The following is a 22,108-nucleotide window of genomic DNA, read 5'->3' as shown; positions in this document are numbered from 1 at the left end:
CTGGAGAGGATTGAACATCACTCCTTTAGACTTCTTCAGCACCAAGTGCTCAGTCCCTTCCCAGGAATGTGTAATCGTGTAGCACTGCCTCCAGCTTAGCCTTTGAGACCAGGGACCTCTATTGATTTCATCGCTATCCACCTGTGCTGAACATGGACCTCACCATGTGGAGGGGGTCTCAATAAAGGTTCAAATATGAGAATGTCTGGGTGAAGTGAGACCCCCAAATCAACCAGAGTAAGAGGCTCAAGCTTAGTGGAGGTAATGAGGGTGGGGAGGACATTACATATCTACCCTTAAAAAGCCAAGAACTGTTGTTCTGATGGAACTTGGTCTGTGAGTAAAGGAGCAAAGGCAAAAAGAGCAGAGGCCGTGAGGAAATTAATATCAACCTGTAAGGAAAAAACCCCCATTCATCTTTCCTTAAATGGGCATCTTCTTCCTTATACACTCACTCATACATACATTCTGCAGGCATGCCTGATTCTTCCTGGACCAGAGTCATGCACGGTCTCCCTGTCCATGAGGTGTTTCATGTCATAATCCTCACACCGACACCCCACTTTCTAATGAGGAAACATTTAGGACTTCTGTGTCAAACAACTTATTACCGTGTGTATGTCTTGTGGCAGGGTATGTAATCTTCCCAAGCTTTGGCTTCTCCTTTTTACAAATGGGGAAAAATATGAACCTCCTAAGGCTGTTAAGAGGAACATTAAATTAGGCAAAATATGCTAATTAGTTTCTTTTTCCCCTGGAGAAAGGATTGCTAATCCAAATGAAGAAATCTGTACGAGTGGCTTAGAAAAGCTGTGACAGAGAGTGCAGAGGATATACTTAGTTTTGTCAGTTATTTTCTCAGTGCTCTTAAAACTATACTCTGAGGTGATCACACACTTCATCTGCCAGTAGGATCCTTCTCTAACCTTTATGCATCTTTCAATGCTTTCTTCATTTTATCCTGTTTCTTTTTTTCATATTGTTAAAGAGCATCTTGCTTCAAGACATGTGTAAAACATGAATGAAGATATAGATCTTCATAACGAGATCTCATGGTGCAAATTAATACCAAAGGAGAATATTAGGACAAGGTGGTTACCATAGTATCTATTCAGGAAAGTCCAGTATATAATAGAATTGTTTCTCTTAAGATCTGCCGCTGCTGAGTCACTTTAGTCGTGTCCGACTCTGTGAGATCCCATAGATGGCAGCCCACCAGGCTCCCCCATCCCTGGAATTCTCCAGGCAAGAACACTGGAGTGGGTTGCCATTTCCTTCTCCAATGCATGAAAGTGAAAAGTGAAAGTGAAGTCACTCAGTCGTGTCCGACCCTCAGCGACCCCATGGACTGCAGCCTACCAGGCTCCTCCGTCCATGGGATTTTCCAAGCAAGAGTACTGGAGTGGAGTGCCATTGCCTTCTTTGCTCTTAAGAGCAGCACTGTAAAATGATGGGCCTTTTTTTTTTTATATATGTTAAATCTGTGATAGCCAAGTGAAGTTGGGAATCTGAATGCTTAATTCTCTTGTGTCTGGAGGAATTATTAGCTTTTCAGTGGAGAAATCTCTAATCCTTCTTAAACACATTTTTTAATGTGATTTCTCCATCTCTGAAATGGCTGGTGCATTTTGCATGAGACTTGACTAACATTGCAAAGGTTCAGGGTATTTGAGTTATCTTGGACTGCCGAAGTGTTTCTCTCATTGGTCTTCAGTGGTGTTAAGAGAAAACCTGTCACACTTCTGAGCTCTCTAACAGGGGACTCTTATCTTTGTTATAAAGAGCATTTGTGAAGAACTCAGGAATCGTGACTGAGTGCCTCCAGAGAAACAAATGCTTCGAGTGTGAATGGGTAGCCTGGCTCTTGTAGGATGGGGGCAGGTCACAGGAGAGGAAGTCAGGGGACAACTGACAGCATTGCCCTCAGGCGTAGGTACTGCACTAGGTCCCTAAATCAGTTCACATGAAATTCTGGGTTCTGAATTAATGAGGTGATTTATACACATCTGAACCCTCTTGCCAAGGGATTGACTGTCCTGCTGGAGAACAGGAGAGTAAACACATCTGGAAGCAACTACGTGTCACAATCTGGTTGGGAGGTGAATTATCCAAGAGAGTGGCAGTGTGCTCAGTGGAAGACTAACTTGTGGGAGGAAGCTGCTAAGGGAAGGGCTAAGCACCAGACTAATGAGCCACATGTCAAAGCATCAGCCAGAGAGGGGCGGCACTCGGGAAGGTTCTCAGCACACAAAAAGTAAGCCTAAGTCCCAATGGGTTGTTTGGATTTCCAGCTCTGCCACTTACTAACTATGTGTTCCTTGTGCCATAGTGTCCTCACTTGTAAAATAGCAATAATAAAAATAGTGTGTTCCTCATAGTGTTACTGAACACAAGTTCAAGTGCCTAATGCACAGTGAGGCCAAACAAACTGAAATGATGAAGTCGGGAGCAGAGAAAAGATGTATATCAGGGACATGCAAGGAGATGAGTGGCTTGTGCCCAGAAACCTCCCAGTTCCCTGAAACCTTCAAGTAAACCTGGATCATCGAAAAAGCAAGAGAGTTCCAGAAAAACATCTAGTTCTGCTTTACTGACTATGCCAAAGCCTTTGACGGTGTGGATCACAATAAACTGTGGAAAATTCTTAAAGAGATGGGAATACCAGACCACCTGACCTGCCTCTTGAGAAACCTGTATGCAGGTCAGGAAGCAACAGTTAGAACTGGACATGGAACAACAGACTGGTTCCAAATAGGAAAAGGGGTACGTCAAGGCTGTATATTGTCACCCTGCTTATTTAACTTATACACAGAGTACATCATGAGAAACACTGGGCTGGAAGAAGCACAAACTGGAATCAAGATTGCCGGGAGAAATATCAATAACCTCAGACATGCAGATGACACCACCCTTATGGCAGAAAGTGAAGAGGAACTAAAGAGCCTCTTGATGAAAGTGAAAGTGGAGAGTGAAAATGTTGGCTTAAAGCTCAACATTCAGAAAACTAAGATCATGGCATCTGGTCCCATCACTTTATGGGAAATAGATGGGCAAACAGTGGAAACAGTGTCAGACTTTATTTTTCTGGGCTCCAAAATCACTGCAGATGGTGATTGCAGCCATGAAATTAAAAGACTTTTGCTCCTTGGAAGGAAAGTTATGACCAACCTAGATAGCATATTAAAAAGCAGAGATAATACTTTGCCAACAAAGGTTTAGTCAAGGCTATGGTTTTTCCAACGGTCATGTATGGATGTGAGAGTTTGACTGTGAAGAAAGGTGAGCACTGAAGAATTGATGCTTTTAAACCATGGTGTTGGAGAAGATTCTTGCGAGTCCCTTGGACTGCAAGGAGATCCAACCAGTCCATCCTAAAGGAGACCAGTCCTGGGTGTTCACTGGAAGGACTGATGCTGAGGCTGAAACTCCAATACTTTGGCCACCTGATGCAAAGAGTTGACTTATTGGAAAAGACCCTGATGCTGGGAGGGATTGGGGGCAGGAGGAGAAGGGGACGACAGAGGATGAGATGTTTGGATGGCATCACCGACTCGATGGACATGAGTTTGAGTAAACTCTGGGAGTTGGTGATGGACAGGGAAGCCTGGCGTGCTGTGATTCATGGGATTGCAAAGAGTTGGACATGACTGAGCAACTGAACTGAACTGAAAAGCATTTTAAAAGGCAAGGTGAGGGAGAGGTGTGGTTCATTGTTGCAAACTTTGTCAGAATCCTTTGTTCTTGCAGCTGTCCTGTAGGTCAGGTCAAGATGTTCCTTTAAATCTCCATCTTGAAGTCGCTCAGTCATGTCGGACTCTTTGCGACCCCGTGGACTGTAGCCCACCAGGCTCCTCCACCCATGGGATTCTCCAGGCAAGAATACTGGAGTGGGTTGCCATTTCCTTCTCCAGGGGATCTTCCTGACCCAGGGATCGAACCCAGGTCTCCCGCATTGCACATAGACACTTTAACCTCTGAGCCACCAAGGAAGCCCCAAGACAAATGTTATTCTCTGTTTTGCAACTTTTTACCTCTGTGTGAATGGAAAGATGTTACACCCTTTAAGACCAGAGTCTTAAAAATGGACTATGCTGGATATGTCAGGCTATAGCCAACATTCTTAAAACAAAAGCACTAGAATGCAAAGGTAAAAGAAACAAATCTAACAGGGCATCAGATTTGTTCTTCCCTATTATTTACTCTTCCCAATCACCAATAGGTGATTGATACGATTAAATAAATTCAAGCACAAAAAGCATTTAGAGCATTACAGGGCTCAGAGTGTGTGTTCTATACATGTTCCTATGTCCTTCAATATAGACATGCATGCATATCACACACACACACACACACACACACACACAGACTTGGAGTAGGATGAAGGTTGTGGGGAGAAGTAGTGGATGAGGGGAGAAAGGAGGACAGAGACCGTTCAGTTCAGTCACTCAGTCATGTCCGACTCTTAGCGACTCTGTGAACTGCAGCACGCCAGGACTCCCTGTCCATCACCAACTCCCGGAGTCTACCCAAACCCATGTCCATTGAGTCCGTGATGCCATTCAACCATCTCATCCTCTGTTAACCCCTTCTCCTCTGCCCTCAATCTTTCCCAGCATCAAGGTCTTTTCAAATGAATCAGCTCTTCGCATCAGGTGGCCAAAGTATTGGAGTTTCAGCTTCAACATCAGTCCTTCCAATGAACATCCAGGCCTGGTCTCCTTTAGGATGGACTGGTTGGATCTCCTTGCAGTCCAAAGGGCTCTCAGGAGTCTTCTCCAACACCACAGTTCAAAAGCATCAACTCTTCAGCACTCAGCTTTCTTTATAGTCCAGCTCTCACATTCATACATGACCACTGGAAAAACCATAGCTTTGACTAGACGGACCTGAGACAGGTAGAATTTAATTTTTGTGCAAAGGGGGTTTACTGAAGGGCTTTAGCAAATGGAATGGGAAATTGACAGAATGGTTCAAAGGGAGGTTGCAGAGGTTGAGTCTAGCTGGGCAGTTATAAGGCTATTGTGAGAATATGGATAGTGATGAAGGCTTGGATAAATGTCTGCTCAATGCAATGTGAGGCATACTGAACCCCAATCTCAGATTTCCTTTATACCATACTCTTCATACCATCTTCACATCATGCTTCAGATCTTTACCATTGCAGCAATGGCTTTGGATTAATAATGGAATTAGGGAGTAAAATATTGAGTGACTCTTCATTTCCAAGAATGATTTATGTAATTCTTGTAGAGCCTTTTAGAGTAAGTTTCTCTTAGCTCTATTGTACAAATACGACCTTGAAGCTTGGAGAAGTCAAGAAAGTTGTCTCAAGTCCCCCAGCTAGTAAATAGCAAAACCAGATTTGAAACCCAGGTCTGTGAGACTTCAACAATATTTTCTTTTTTCCTGCCCTATTGATCAATTCAGTTTTCTTAAGATCTCGTGGCAACATGAAGATATATTTTCTTAGAAGTAACCTATGTCATCACCACTTATAGCATTGATAAAGTCCCTAGATTAGCTAGATATCTGAAGGATTGAATTGCAGATCATGAATGCTGGGATGAATTGGAAAAGAGATAGTGCCATGGAGTGGAGAAAGGAAGAGTCTTCTCCCCTCAGCAATATTACTGCCATCACTGTTGGGCCCCCTTCCAGGCTGTTTTGGCCTCCAGGCAATAAGACGTGGCATGAAGGCTGGGAAGCAGGGGGTGAGGGGTGGGGAAGGGCAATACCTCTTCCCTTCTGATTGTTCCTGGAATCTTAATAAACGACTTGAGCATATCTTCTTGAAAGTTTTCCAAATTTCTCATGAAACAATTAGATCAAGGCATGTCTTTTCAATAGTAACTCAGAAATGCATGCTTATTCATGTCAGAAATCACCCCACTCTCAGAGTCATATACAATGTTTGAACTTCACACTGTTCCCATTGCAGTGGGCGTACCCTTCTATTTTAGCTCACAATGTGCCATATTAGTGTCATGGCTCACCAGTTGTATGTGCCATGTCCCCTCACTCAGCACTAGGCTCCTAAGGACTCAGTTCCTAATCCAGAGTCTGGTGCAGAGCCAAGGGGGAGGTTTCAGAATAGAGCAGGAACACACAGGTGCAGACCTGCACACAAGGAATTTCAAGTAGAGTTTGAAGTATGGCAGAACAGAAAACTTGGGGCCAACTTGCATCCCTGGGCAGTAAACCATTGACTCAAAAATTGAAAAGCATTATTGTAGGTGAGAAAGTGGGGTGTCAGCCACAAGAGTAGACTGGGGAGGAATGTAAGTTCCTCCATGTATCCTAAACACTGTTAATACTCCTAATCCCTCTTAAGGATTTAACACAAGTAACATGCCAGATATGATGGCATCCCTTTGTATACATTATCACTTTATATGGATAAGCACATTTGATGCTCACAGCAGTCTTCTCTGAAGGATGCAATTACCCCATTTTATAGATGAGGATATCAAGTCTTCAAGATATAGAGCTGCCAACATGACCCAGTTAAGCTACAGCCATCACAGTTTAACATCCATGCTGTTATCTACATTATGATCCTTATTATTCTCTGACTGATACCAACTTGCTGTCTATAGTCTCCACTTGGTTTTAGTAGAGACTGGTTTCAGAGGACAGAGGTAGAAGCATTGATGGGGTGATGGGGGAGAGGGTCTGAGAAAGTTGAGGATTGGTGAGAATCCCTCTGTCTCTGGACTATTTCATTTTTGGGTCTCAGGTGTATTAGCAACCTTGGTTAGAACCACTTTATTCCATAGGAATAAATTATGGAACTGTATTTTAACATTAATTACCAGAAAGGTATGGTTTCATTTTTATTTTCATTTCAAAATTTCAGCTTTCCAAAGGATACTTCTAGCTCCTTGGTCAAAAAAAAAAAAAAAAAGCAAAAACTTAATTTATTACTGTGTATGCTCAAGGTGAGGGTTTTAATTGCTTGGTGAATAATAAAAAGATTGAGTTTTATCAAGTAGTTAATTTCAAATAAGAATAATTTCACCCCCTTCATACACCCATTCACCACCATCCCACCCACATAAGATGGTATATAATGGATCTGTTTTAAACTGTAATTAAACAGCTTTAACATTCTCCTATTAAAAAAGTAATAAAATATTTTTTGTAAAAGTTTTTATGATAAAAGAATAGAAAATATAAAAACACCTATAACAACACCTCCAAAGAATCACTATTATTTATTTTAAAGGCTATTTTTAGAGCAGTTTACATTCACAGCAGAATTAAGGAAAGTACAGAGGAAGGTATAGAAACTTCCAGTATACCCCTGGCTCTCACAAATACAAGTCCCCCTCCCCCATTATCAGTGTCCCTATCAAAGTGGTACATTTATTACAGCTGATGAACCTACACTGACAAAAAACAATCACCCAAAGTCCACATTTTGCGTTATGGTTCTGAAGAGGAAAATTTAAAAACTTTCACCCAGCTAGAAATAACCTCATGCTCATTCTGCTTCTGTAACTCAGCTGCTGCTGTGCTGCTAAGTCACTTCAGTCATGTCTGACTCTGTGCAACCCCATAGACGGCAGCCCACCAGGCTCTCCCGTCCCTGGGATTCTCCAGGCATGAACACTGGAGTGGGTTGCCATTTCCTTCTCCAATGCATGAAAGTGAAAAGTGAAAGTGAAGTCGTTCAGTCGTGTCTGACTCTTGGCGACACCGTGGACTGCAGCCTACCAGGCTCCTCCGTCCATGATATTTTCCAGGCAAGATTACTGGAGTGGGGTGCCCTGTAACTCAGCTAGCTCCTTGCAAAGTCACATGGGAAAGCCCAAACTATACAGAGCCTAATCCTCACCCTCTAGCAAGGTTCCCTGATTTAAAGACCTGATGGGATGACTTGTCTACTGAAGGACATTGGCCTGCTCCTGAAGGATTATATTGGATTTGTGGGACTAACGATATTTGATTTTACCAGCCAACTGGTGGGGGCATGGTATTGGAGACTATCCATCCCTCCCTTTTCCTCCTTCCCCTAGTCCAGGGTGAATTGCTGGGAGTCCCAGTTTATAAAGACAGAGGTCCCACCAAAAAGCTCAGGTCTCTACAGATTGGAGACTGGAAAGATGACAGTGGCCTTCTGAATGCATATCCAATACTACGGGCCAGCCACAAGGGCAGAAGATGGGTCCTGGGGCTACTGAGCTGAAACTTACATCATTCACCCTTGTCAATTACTCAACCCCTGTAATCCTGCTTAACCATGTTTGTGTAAAGGTCAGGCATCCCCCTGCTGTGTCCTAACTGCTGTTTCTGTGTGCATGAGACCCTTAATTTGAACTTGCCTATTAACAGCACTATCCACTAAAGTCTGGGGTCATGCACTGTCTATAAAAATTCTGTAACTCCTTTGTTCTGGGCGCAGAGCTGGAAGAGTTAACTCCTCTGGGCGCACTGGAGTAATGAACCTGGTTTCTCCAAATTTCTGAGCGCGGTGCTTGGTTTTTGGACAATAAACCTGAATTCTCCAATTCTCCGAGTGTGGTGCTTGGTTTCTTGATGGTCCGACTTCTACAACAGTTCACTGTTGGTGTTGTACATTCTGTAAGTTTAGAGTAACATATAATAGCATGCATCTTATCATTTCAGTATCTGTATTTTCACTGTCCTAGAAATCCTCTGCACTCTGCCAATTCCTCTTTCCCTCTGATCAACCCCTGGCCTCTACTGATCTTTTTCCTGTCCCATAGTTTTGCTTTTCCTAGAATGTAATGCTTCTGGACTCATAGAGTAGCATTTTCAGATTGACATTTTTTCATTAAGTAATATGTATTTAAGGTTTTTGTTTGTTTCTTTCTTTTCACGGCTTGACAGTTCATTTCCTTTTAGTGCTGTGCAATATTCTGTTATCTCAATGCACCACAGTTTTGTTATCCATTCACCTGGTGAAGTGTATTTTGGTTGTTTATAAGATTTGGCAATTATAACTGAAGCTGCTGTAAACATCTGTGTGCAGGTGTTTGTGTGGACTCAAGTTTTCAACTCTTTTGAGTAAATACAACAGAGTAAGAGTGCTAGGTGGTATAAGTAGAGTACATTTAGCTTCGTAAGAAACGACCAAACTGTCTTCCATGGTGGCTGTACTGTTCCGTGTCCCATCTCTCAGTGAATGAGACTCCCTATTGCTCCACATCTTCCTACCTCAGCATTTGGTGGTGTCGGTGTTTCAGGGTTAGGCCATTCTAATGGGCGTACATTTAACAGTGCCGCATTATTTTAATTTGCATTTCTCAGGTGATGTGTGATGTGGAGCATCTTTTCAGATGCTTATTTGCCATCTTTCTATATTCTTTGGTGAGGTAAGACTCCTCATATTTGAAAGCTGCTTAGATAGTAGTTCTTAAAAGTTCTCGTCACAAGAAAAAAATTCTGTAACTATGTAAAATACAAAAGTTAAATACACTTTTTGTGCTGCTGACTTTGCAATATATATAAATATCTAATCATTGTGTGGCCCCACTCCAGTCCTCTTGCCTGGAAAATCCCATGGGTGGAGGAGCCTGGTAGGCTGCAGTCCATGGGGTCGGTAACAGTTGGACACGACTGAGCGACTTCACTTTCACTTTTCACTTTCATGCATTGGAGAAGGAAATGGCAACCCACTGCAGTGTTCTTGTCTGGAGAATCCCAGGGATGGGGGAGCCTGGTGGGCTGCCGTCTCTGGGGTCACACAGAGTCAGACACGACTGAAGCGACTTAGCAGCAGCAGCAGCAGCAGCAGTAGCAACAGCAGCAATCATTGTGTTGTACACTTGAAGCTAATATAATGTTGTAGATCAATTATGCATCAATAAAAAAAGGAAAAGAAAATTTCTATTAGTTTTTTGACATATAATTTTCAGATATGGTTATTCATATCTGCTACATAAGCTTATCTAAATCATAATTACCAGGACTTCCTTTTTTGCTTTCACAATAATGAATATTCATTTTTATATGAAAATGAAAATGATACATATCATCAGCATAAGATAAGGCAGGCATGATAAGGATGCAAGATATTTGCCCTCTCTGTTCAAATAGTAAATCTACTTTTACTGAATATTATTTTCCAGTTACCCTAAGTTCAGTTCAGTTCAGTCACTCAGTTGTGTACAACTCTTTGGAACTCCATGGACTGCAGCACACCAGGCTTCCCTGTCCATCACCAACTCCTGGAGCTTGCTCAGACTCATGTCCATCAAGTCGGTGATGCACCTCCATTTCATCCTCTGTAGTCTCCTTCTCCTCCTGCCTCAGTCTTTCCCAGCATAAGGGTCTTTTCCAATGAATTAGTTCTTCTTTGGCCACATCAGGTGGCCAAAGTATTAGAGTTTCAGCTACAGCATCAGTCCTTCCAATGAATATTCAGGACTGATTTCCCTTAGGATGGACTGGTTGGATCTCCTTGCAGTCCAAGGGACTTTCAAGAGTCTTCTCCAACACCACAGTTCAAAAGCATGAATTCTTCAATGCTCAGCTTTCTTTACAGTCCAACTCTCACATCCATACATAATTACTTCAAACCATAAACCTAAAGGAAACTTAAAGGAACCTAAAGTAAAACCTCAGATTCTTTCTTAACACACATCTAGGAAAACTGCATTTTTCCATCAGGGTTGAAATAATGAACTATATTTTTCATCTCTGACCTTGAACTGGAGATGATGGGAGAAAATGACTCTAACTATCAGAAGCAAGTTAATAAGGAGGATAAATGATGAGAGACTATTACAGCCAGGCATCTAACACAATATAGCCTGACAAAGGTACTTGTGGTATTCTCATCTTGTCCCCTCAAGCAAAAGCTGACTATCACTAATGAGAGGTTTAACTTCTAGACAGATGATCAGTTCACTCTGAGTATGTGATGGTTGCTTCTAAATGAATATTTCCCCTGAGTCTAATTACACTGGGTCTGGGCTATATGTTTCCCCTTGAGTCAGTACCCTATAGATGTCAGGAATATTTCAACTAATTGAACAACAGCTAAGACAGGAAAGAGGGAGAACATTTTGAGGATGTGCACTGATTTTCCTTCCTCTCTCTTTTTGTGCCTAGAATCGGACATTGCTGACTTCGATGGTCGAAGCTCCCTACTCTACAGGTTCAATCAGAAGCTGATGAGTACTCTTAAAGATGTGATTTCCCTAAAGTTCAAGAGCATGCAAGGAGATGGGGTCCTCTTCCATGGAGAAGGACAACGGGGAGACCACATCACCCTGGAGCTCCAGAGAGGAAGGCTCGCCCTGCACCTCAACTTGGGTAGGGTCAAGCTTTGCCCTGTCCCTGGCCATGTCGGGCTACGGGGAACTCCTTTTCTAGCAGGTTATCCTCCTAGTGTGTCAGTTAGAAGTTGCTGTGTCACAGTCAAAGTGACATATTTTCCTTATCCAAATTGGAGAAGAAAAATCCACATTTTTAAATGTTTAAGCCATAAATAGCATTCTTTAAACAAGGGAATTTTAGTAGGTAGGGAAGAGATACAGGTTAGTTTTTCTTCCTTCCTTCCTTTCTTTTTTTTTCGATGTATTTCACTTTTTTTTTTTTTAAGTAACAAGCTTTAGCTAGAGGAAGTTTGAACACACATACAAGCACACATATTACAATATAATAAGGCTTGCTCACCATCTATTATACTTGTTACACTTATGAAAGTTAAGTTCCTGGGGGAATATGGAGAAGATACATTTTACTTTTTGTTTGTTTTGTGAGGGAACAAGGGGTCATGTGCATGGCATCTAAGTTTCTGGGCATTCTCATGTCTTATTAAAGGAAACTCTGTTTTGTTTTTTGTTTATATCAAATGCCTCGGCTGTGCTAGGGTGAGCCCTATATTTGCCAAATGCTAGTCAATTTAGTACAGAATGCCCTCCTACTTTCTATCTGTTTAGGACTCAGGCCTCCTGCTGTGGGTTGGCATCCGTCGTTCCTGCCTCACTACTGGCAGGTCTGCATTTCTTGGTAATCAACTAAGAGATGGTCAGCCTCCTTTATGTGAAAGGTACTTTGTAAGCAAGCATGAGCCAAGTACAGAAGGCAGGGAGTAGAACTCCCAAATTTGCAAAGGCAAACCAAGAAGCTCTACTGGAGAAAAGGAACTAGGAAAAAAGTGTTAGGGTGATAAAAAAGGAAGAGACCGCATTCTGTAAGAATGAGTTTCTGCCTCCCTTTGGGTATTTATTAGTGTTAGGGGAAGGGGTGGAGAGTATACTTGTGGAAGATAATTATCACCTACTGGTGAGTATTTCTGATCAAATAGTAAAGAAAGAACGTCATAGCAGAATTCAGTTTGTAGGCTTATGTTGCATGAAAGCCTAGAAATATCACAGATAATTTTTTGTCCTTTAATAATAATTATTTAGAAATAAGTTCTTTTACTAATTAGCATAAGAATGAAGATTATTGTGAACTCATCCCCAAAGCCAAGCAATGGAGATACTTATTTTGAGGCATTTCTGAGCATCTCCTTAGCCTCTATGTTGGACATTGGCAGTGCTAGCAAGGACAGCCTCTGGATCCCAAGTTTAGCTCATTAAATTGATATCTAATGCACTAAACTAAATACACAGCAAAGGCATCTTTAGAGTCTCACCCAGAGAAGAGCTAAAGAGGATTTGCTAGTAACCTAATCAGTTTTGTCCACATACCTAGAGAAATTTATCAGTGAAGTCTATGAAAGATGGACATATTCAGCAGAAACATATCAGTCTGTTAACTGGTGTTCAATTTTCATGAAACGAGAATGGATGGAGTAACTTCCTCCCTAACACCCAGTGACAAGTCATTCACAGAGCATTGTGGGTTGTGGATAAAGTTATTGCCATTACCCCTCTGAAACTCTGCCCCAGCAAGCATAACCCAATGATGTACAGCAGTTTCAGTCACAGTAAAGCAGGATGGAAAGGAAAAGATGTGCTCATGTGACAGATTTTACTTGCAGACAGGTGCCAGCTATTTATTTTGGGGGAAAGTTCATAACTTCCAAGCCTCAATTTACTTATTTCTAACCTGGGATATTATTAATAACTATCTAGCAGGGCATGAACATGAAAACTAAAAATACTCAAAATGAATTTTCTGTGATCCAATCTGCCGTGCTCAGTCATGTATGACTCTTTGTGGCCCCACGGGCTATAGCCTGCTGGTCTTCTCTGCCCATGAGATTTCCCAGGCAAGAATACTGGAGTGGGGTGCCACTTCCTACTTTAGGGGCTCTTCTAGACTTAGGGATAGAGCTTTCATCTCTTACATCTCCTGCATTGGCAGGTGGATTCTTAACCACTAATGCCACCTGAGAATTTTCTGTGTCAGTAAATAAACACAGTGAAACTCCTCATATAACTCATTATTCAACTAACGATATCTGAATGTCCCACATCCTGTAGTTTGCTGGTCTTCCTGGAAAGAAATGGGTCTATTAAGATGAAGAAGACCCTCTCCTGCTGTGATATAAAAAAGACAGAACAATTCTCTTTCCAGATTTCCATTTAACCCATATTTCTAACTCTGTTGGTGATAATGGGAAATCTCATTTAGTGAATTATTTAGTAGTAAAAATATGTTTAGTCTGTATTCTACGAAGTTTGGAATTTTTCTTCGGCTTTCGGATTTACTATTTCCATGAGTTTACCATGATTGAATATTTCCTGTACTTACCTCCTTTAAACAGTTACCCGGCATACTTATTAAATAGTACAGTTTTTTATGTTCCTTCTCTGGAGAGACACTGACATGTATTAGTATGTTAGCTCAGCACAACATACTGATATGTAACATACTCTCTGTCATAGCCAGCAAATCTTTGGAAGCACTGAGTTAAGGGGAAAGGGGGAATGGTAACAGCTTTGATTTGCCCGTAAGAGAAAATCTGTAACATAGGTTACACAAGGGCAAGATAACATTGTGTTCATGGCTGTAGTTCTGGAAACTAGGAGAACACCTACCTGAAGTAGGTACTCCAGGCCAATTGAATTACTGGGAAAAGAGGTTTTCATCTCACCTATCAGAGCCTGACACAAATATACATTTTTCTCATTTGGCTTGCTCATCCCCAAGCCTGGCCTACTCTTCCTCCTGTGATCTCCACAATGTGCAGTATCCTATCCAATCCTCAAAGCAGCCCATTATGTACATAGCCATTAGCTCCAATTTACCTATATGGAATATTAAACTGGAGGAATATATGTCAGCTGCTCAAATGATGCAGCTAGTAATCAGTGTAGTCACAGTTAAAATCTAGTCATATTTACTGCCTTTTAAACTTATTTTTAGTGATGGACAAGGAGGCCTGGCGTGCTGCGATTCATGGGGTTGCAAAGAGTCGGACATGACTGAGTGACTGATCTGATCTGATCTGATGATCTAAAACTTATTTTCAGATTATAAAATATATGTCAGTTTTAGAAAACTCAAAGAAAAAAATTATAAATAAGATGAAAAAAGGCACTCAAAGTTCTACAACCCAGCCATCCTTCTATTAATTTTGGTGTATTTTCCAAGTGTTTTTCCTTAGCTATTTATATAAAAATTTTACATATTATATAAAATTTATGTTCTTTCCAAGTTTCCACACAACCTTCAAAGTGGAAAGAGTTTATATTATCCATGATCAAGGTCTTTTTTTTTTTTTCTTCTTGTTTTCTTTTTTAAAAGAAATGAATCAAGAAAGAGAGAAAAATGAAGAGAGAGAGGAAGAATCTAAGAATTTAAATTAATGGGCTAAAAATGGTGTTTGGGCCAGTGAAGGAGGAAGCTTCTCTCTTCCCAGCTGATGTGGATACTCCAGTAGTGTTCCCTGTAGGGACAGTTCTCCAATGTGTTTTCCTTTTCTGATTTGTGACTTTACAATTCAGTGTTTTAGGCTGAGTGGAGTGATTCAGTACCATGGACAGCTACAGAGGCGGGCCTTTGGAGATGCATGGTGTGCTGTGGTTCCTCACAAGTGATGCTCTTTGCTGATATTCTGATTCATATTACTTAGTTACCTCTGTGGCAGTTGACTTGAAAAGATCATTTCAATGCTGCAGTCAAACTAGGCCTTCCCCTTTGACTGTTCTCTTAGGGTACAATGATGGTTTTTCTAGAGCTACTAATGCGAAAGAAATTTCTTCTCTTAATCCATAAGGAAGTTAATAGAGAGTCCTCTTTCCACTCTTTGCACATCTCATTCAGATCACCTGTGGCAGTTTGCCCTCTGTAGAATTACAACAGCACAAACTCATATATGCGGGTGGTAAAATCAAAGAGCAGAGGCATTACATGACTGGGGAATTGTGGTAAGAACTAAACAAAACATCAATCACACATGCAGGTCATTCATCCTTACAAGTCCAGTGCTTTTGAACTGAGGCAGATTGTGCAATAAGGCAGTCATGGGAAAGTGAGAACCTTGAAATAGCAGAAACATGTGTGGAGCACACTGTCCTTGTGGGAGCCAAGCATAGGTTCAAAGGCAAAGCATCTGACTACATAACCAACTCACAGAGATATCTTGGATATCACTGAATACTCTGCACCTACTCTAGGGAGTCTAGTGAATGTTTACTTTAGCTTTTTCAAATTCAAGCATTTTGATCATCAGTGATATCCAGTTGGTTACCCTGGGTCACAGAGATGATGTAGTTGCAAAGCCATTGACCCAAGATTAGAACCCTCACCAACTCAAACACAAGGTCCTGACATTAATCATTAAAATGTTATAAACTCATTGAACAAGTAGGTATTGAATATTAAGAAGTTGCTGTTATGTGTTAAAATTTTTAGAATGGAGAGACCAGGGTGGGATAGAGGAGTCCAGAAAGTCTTCTTGGATCCAACTTCAAATACCTGGAGATTTTATTATGAAGAGGAAAGAAAGACAGGAATTTCAGACAAAGTGTCAGTGTGGTAATTGGCACCCCATTTTATATAAACTGTGTCATTAATGTATAGGAATTCATTGAGCAAGTACATTAAGCTAAGCACTTAGCTATGCACTGGGGGTCACCAGTTCTGATTTTCAAGGAGGTCGCAGCCTGGTAAAACAATTATTGTGACTGACTTTCTAACTTTGTAATATTAACCAGAAATAGATAGCTATGTATCATCAAAACCATATTTTTTAAGATAATGAAGTCACAAAAGATAGATGCAACTTAGGATTCAGGTTGAACAATGACCCCTAAATCTAGAGAATGTTTTATTGAATAAAATTTAGAAAATTTTTTTTAAGAACTAAGGACATGAATTACATTTCTTTAGTGATACATAAGGATTTTCTCTGATTTGAGGGTCAAGTCCACTGTAATCACATGGCTTCCTGTTAGTTTTTATTTTCTTAGAAGACTTCGTTTGAGTACTTGAGAACATTCATCAGCCATGAATTTTGCTAAACAGGGGTCTATATAATCCTGGATAAACTAGAGAGGTGAAATTTGCCTTCACCGTTTACATCATGTCCCTCCCTCTTTGGGTTGCCGCATTTTCCTTTTCCACAACTCTCTGCTTGCTGATCCATCAAATCCCTTTCCTGATATTCTTAGTAAGCTAAATAAACTCACATGTGTGTATGGTGGGAGGCAGATGGCCAGAACATAAGGAATGAAGGTATCAATTTTTCCAATAGGAGTAAGTAGTAAGAGTATTTAGCTTTGGAGTCATAGCTCAGGGTATAACCTTAATTCTTTGTGAACTTGGGTATATCCTGTGGCTTCATTGAGGTGAAGCTTTTTGTAAGGCTGTGTTCAGGAATAACAAAAACAACCTATGTAAAATGCTCACCTCACTTTAACAGAAAAGAAGCTTAAAATTACAAGTGAGTACCAACATTGATAGCCTGAACAACTAAATGTGAGAAAATTAATCCTAAAGATCAAGTGGATGAAGGCACTGGGGACCTCCATGCAAATGGCCCTCTAGCTCATCAACAACAAATCTTTCCAAGAGTGACTTTTTGTTGAAATACAATATTTAAAGAGAAAGTTGATGTTCTCATTTCCTCAAGCTATATGAAGTCTACAGATTGTGAAAGGTAAAGTGCCATCCATATTTAAACTGTTAAGACCAAGCAAGGTGATTTAATCAAAGGAGATTTTGAAATGAAAACACAATATACATGTGAAGGATCCAGAAAAAAGCTAGTTTCAAGGGTGAAGAATTTGATATGCTTATCCATAGTATGTTGGGGTGGGGTAGGGGAGGATGAGGAGACGAGCAAGTTAGAAATGTTTTGCAGATATTTTAAACTTCCTGTAAAATTTTTCATATGCCTTAGGGTTTTGAGTAATATTTACATAGTTTCATTTTAACTATCTCAAACTACATGAAAACAAGTTTTAATTTAATAAGTAATTCATTTTTTTTTTCTCTAATGTGTTTCTGGCCTAAAAGACACCATCTGTGGATTTTTATTTTCTTTGTGTCCTCCACAATTACCCATAGGTGTTTTTATCTTGCCTTAATAAACTGGAAACTATTTAAAAGTTGTAGTTGAACCATAATTGCCACTTAGATATGACTTGAAGTATATATTACAGAATGAAGAGTTTGATAATCTCTTGAGAATGAAGTTTTTTTGTAATTTCTAATAATGAACACTTCTAGGTAAAATGGAAATTTTTCTAGGACTAACTTTTTTCTTCATAGTTACACCTTATATAGACATATTTTGAAACATCTTACTTGATGAATAGCAGAATTTCCTGTTTATCCAACTGTTAAAGTGGACTGATTTCCACTCAATTTGTTTCAATACATGTATTCTTGCCTGGGAAATCCTATGGACAGAGGAACCCGGTGCACCTACAGCCCAGGGGGTTGCAAAATAGTTGGGTATGACAATGATTAAAAACAAAACAAAGATTTCTGTGCATTAACATAAAATGATTCATGGAGAGAGTAAAATATGTTCATGTCCGCCATTTTTTAAATTAAAAATATACTTGTAATGCAGGAGATATTCAATAATTCACACATCAGTCATATAGTTATCCATGCAGGTCGAGGATTATGCTTTTAATGAAGTTTAGGTTTGTTTCTTAATATCAAAAATATTTATACTCTAAAATATATAAAGAAAAGAAAAAGAATAAAAACTAAAATTACAGTCAGTTTGACCTTTTCATAATTAAACTCATCTTTTGAAGCAGGAATAAAACTGTAGAAAATATCAAAGTATTTAATTTTAATCCATGTTTTTCTCTATTAAAAAAATCAAAATATCACTAAAACCCACCCAGACAACACACAATAACAAATAAGTAGGAGGAAAAGATATGATTCCTTTACTTTTTCTTTTTGTGACTTTCATTGGTTTTACAGTTTCAAATGTTTAATGTTTTTTACATATTAGTAAATTCTTAAATGCCTTTTTAACTTTTTAAGGAAAAGGGAAGGCATATCAAATTTAAAGTGAAGGCTCTAATATTAAATTTATTTGGGTATATTAACTTAGAACTAATAGTTTATAAGACACAGTAAGTCTCCTTCAACCAGTCATTAATCCTTAGGCATGTTTTATTTTATAAATAAAAGTTGATTCTGTGTGTGTGTGTGTGTGTGCGTGTAGAAGAGGGAGGGGGAGAGAGGCAGACACAAGTATTTTTTGTTTTGACTGGTAGTGCTTTTCATACACTTGCTGGAGCAAACTTCCTAAAAGTCATTTCTCAATAAGTCTTTCTTTTATTATGTCCACTCTAGTATCCAAATGACATTCTAGGCTACCACATGTCAACAGCCTCTCACCACCTGGAAACCCGCCTTCTTGTGCTCGCTTTGCCTATGCCCCTCATCCTCCATCCACACGACTGCCAGTTTTCCTGCCAGCCTTGCCTTCTAATCAAATTCCCATACAGCTGCCAAAATAACCTTAAAATATTAGTCTGAGCCAGTAATCCCTGACTTATTAATTCTCCAGTGGCTCGCATTTCTTAAAGGTAAAACACAAGCTGTAAATCAGCTCACACTAGCAACTGATCCAAGGTGGTATCAGCCAACCCCACATGGTCATAGCACTCTGCTGCATGGAATCCCTCTATGGGGTTCTCCTGAACCCCCACCTTTGGCAGGTGCTTTTCCTGGTTAGGTAACAATGCTCCTTGTTCTGGCCAAATTTCAGGCCTGGCCCCTCTCTATAATGTAACATCCACAGCTTCCTACCCTGCATTTTCTTGGTTCCTTGTCTTAACTGCTGTTAATACAAGCAGCATGCTTCTTATCAATTCACTTATTGTATCTCCACATTAAAACCTTCAGAAGTGTGCCTTTTAACTCTTTATCTCCTGTGTACAGCATTTGTCACTGTAAACAAGACAGATAGCTATCAATGCCATTTTATGGGTGGATGGATAGAAAAAGGAAACGAAGGAAGAAAGGAAGAGAGGGAGGGAGGAAGGAAGGGACGAAGGGAGAAGGAAGAAAAAGTAAAAGATCGAATAATGTATCTGCATAATTTGACACGTTGTAAGAACTCAAAAGATGTGGAACAAATCAATATGTCATTGAAAAAATCAATTAAAGTCAGCTATGAACTCATCAGCTCTTATTTTTCAATTACAATCAGTTGGATACTGTCCCCCCACCCCCATAGGAAGCAACAGAGTGTTATTTTGTGCGGGAAGCAGTGACTTGGGACCATAATGGAGGTGGGTGTGAGCAACCCACAGGGGAAATGGCAGCTTCTACCCCCTGATTGCCACGCTGTGGAGCAGGCTGCTGCAGCTGTTCTACACATTTTGGGAGAGACAAGAGAGACATTTAGCTTTCAGTTACTAAGGGTACTGAATACATAAAATACTGAAAAATTGGAAGATTTACATATAAGTAAAATTAGTTGCATTGAACTGTTCATTTTGCTAAGTTTGAGCCATTTTGTAAGAAAGAAAAAAAAAAAGTAAAGCTCTAATCTTTTTGACAGAAGGATACAGGCAGGAACAACGTAAAACTGGAGGAGAGATGAAGAGAAGGGGAACCAGAGGCACTTGATTGAAAAACATACCTCTCACATCCTCCCAAGAGGTGTGTTCCAAACTCAGCTTGGGCTGAATGACCCATGACAGGATCAGAGTCAAAAATCTGACTGGATCTGAATTTGAGCCCTAGATACATCTCTGCCTAGGAATGCTTAACCTCACCAGACCTCAGCTTCATAATTTGATAAATGCAGATAATCATTTTGCCTTAGAGCATCGAACTTGCAGATTATGCAATCTGTACTTAAATGCCCTCGATAGAGTAGGTATTGAAAATTGCAGCTAAAATGATCATTTCCTCTCCTTGCCTTTGCCTACATATTTACCTGACTCAGTGGCCCCACTGTCTTCCCTCTACTTATCCAGCATTCACTCTTCTGCTAAAGTACAACTCAAGATTCACTTTCTCCTTTCAAGAGCCAGTCAAGTGCAAAGAATATGCATTGTTTCTAAATGTGATGAGTTCTATTTTCAATATTGTTCATACAGCTATCAAGATCTGATTTCTCTTATTATGTAAGTGCACCAGACCTAGAAACATGTTCTTTCATGTCTAAAAGGGAGTGTAGATGTCAGTTGATGGAGAACTTGGTCCGGGAATCTGTGGGAAAACGTTGGTATTCCATCCCAAGCCCAGGACAGTTCTGGGTCTGTAGAGAGAGAATCATCTTTTACTTTGGATAGAGAGAGTTGGCCTTGCTTGCAGAATATTCTATTTATAGCCCTGCAGGCTGCCCTGGGGGTACAGATGCCATCTTTTCTTCCTGTTCCCTTTACAGATGACAGCAAACCTCGTCTCAGCAGCAGCCCCCCCTCGGCCACCCTGGGGAGCCTACTGGACGACCAGCACTGGCACTCCGTCCTCCTGGAGCGAGTTGGCAAACACGTGAATTTCACTGTGGACAGGCACACACAGCACTTCCGCACCAAGGGCGAGGCGGATGCCTTGGACATTGACTATGAGGTGAGTTTTCTGTCCCTACAAACCCTTGCACTCCTTGCTCAGGATCAGTAAGAAAATCAGTAAGCAAATGAGCAAGTGAGATGATGTGGGACCTTGACAAATCTCATGTTTGAGCATCTCCTCACCTCCATCTAAGTCCAGGTAGCTGACCATGAAGGAGCCCAGGGAGAGAGTCTGAGCTGTGAGCCTGGAGAAAATGTTTTGGCAAATATGGTGGTGACTCAGAAACTTACAAGCCATCATGCAGTCATTATGAAAGGTTCAGTTATATAAACTTATAATCCATCAAAGTATTTTTAAAAGGTACTAAATTCATTTATTCCTAATTACTTTAATATATCTATCTATTTCCATCTATCGATATGTATTTGAGGTTATTTACTTCTGTTGTATCTGTGTGGTAGAGATACAGTCTATTTGATTGCTACAGTGCCTCTCTTCCCAACTCCAAGTTGAGTGACATCGCTTTGATACTTTGAAATTCATCATGGTGGGAATATTTATACCATAGATATTGGCAAGTCCTATAAATCAGGGGTTGATGTATTTCTTTGTTGATTCTCTAGACCAGAGATTGGAAAAACTACATCCTTCAGGGCAAGTTTGGCTTGACGCCTGTTGCCTTCAGCCTGTCAAGTGTTGTTTAAAAAATTAAGGGAAAAAGACAAATATGTGACAGAGACTGTATGTAATTATGGATAAAATAGTTCAGTGAAAAATCAACAAAAGCAGTCTACAAAAATCAGTTGGTTTATGGAATTTATAATATAATTTATTGTATATTTTATTATTATTTGTAAACTGCACACCACTTATATCAGTAAAATAACATAATATCTGAATGCATTCATGCTCCCACACACACATGCATGTACAGAGATGTGTGTGTGTGTATCTATGTGTATGTATTACACCCTGAACAGCCAGATTTTGCACATTTATCAACACATCACTTGAGGCAGAAGAGAATGACCTTTTGCAGAGTAGGGACATGGCCAGACTTATGTTTTAGAGGAGTCATTCTGAATGTTTGTTTCGGGGGCCAGTCCAATTAATATCCCCTAGAAATTTGTTAGAAATGAAAGTGCCCTAGTCTCATCCAAACCCACAGAATCAGAAACTCAGGAAAGAAGGCCTCAATCATTCAGTTTTTAAAAATCCTCTAGGAGACTCTGAT

General features: G+C 40.2%; 1 protein-coding gene and 1 long non-coding RNA gene across 8 annotated transcripts in view; one reads left to right on the top strand and one right to left on the bottom strand.

The window, feature by feature from the left end:
• Positions 1-22,108, top strand: part of CNTNAP5 (contactin associated protein family member 5) — a 1,036,258-nt gene that overhangs the window by 475,065 nt on the left and 539,085 nt on the right. The window contains exons 5-6 of the mRNA XM_070389061.1: positions 11,080-11,283; positions 20,747-20,931. Coding sequence (XP_070245162.1) covers positions 11,080-11,283; positions 20,747-20,931 — 389 coding nt within the window. The remainder of the gene's footprint in view (positions 1-11,079; positions 11,284-20,746; positions 20,932-22,108) is intronic.
• The window catches only part of LOC138992062 (uncharacterized), a 254,200-nt gene that overhangs the window by 146,315 nt on the left and 85,777 nt on the right, over positions 1-22,108 (bottom strand). The window lies entirely within an intron of this gene.

Source organism: Bos mutus, chromosome 2, assembly GCF_027580195.1.
Source record: "Bos mutus isolate GX-2022 chromosome 2, NWIPB_WYAK_1.1, whole genome shotgun sequence".
NCBI classification, from domain to species: domain Eukaryota; kingdom Metazoa; phylum Chordata; class Mammalia; order Artiodactyla; family Bovidae; genus Bos; species Bos mutus.
Note: the sequence above shows the minus strand (reverse complement) of the source record. Positions and strands in the feature narration are given on the sequence as shown.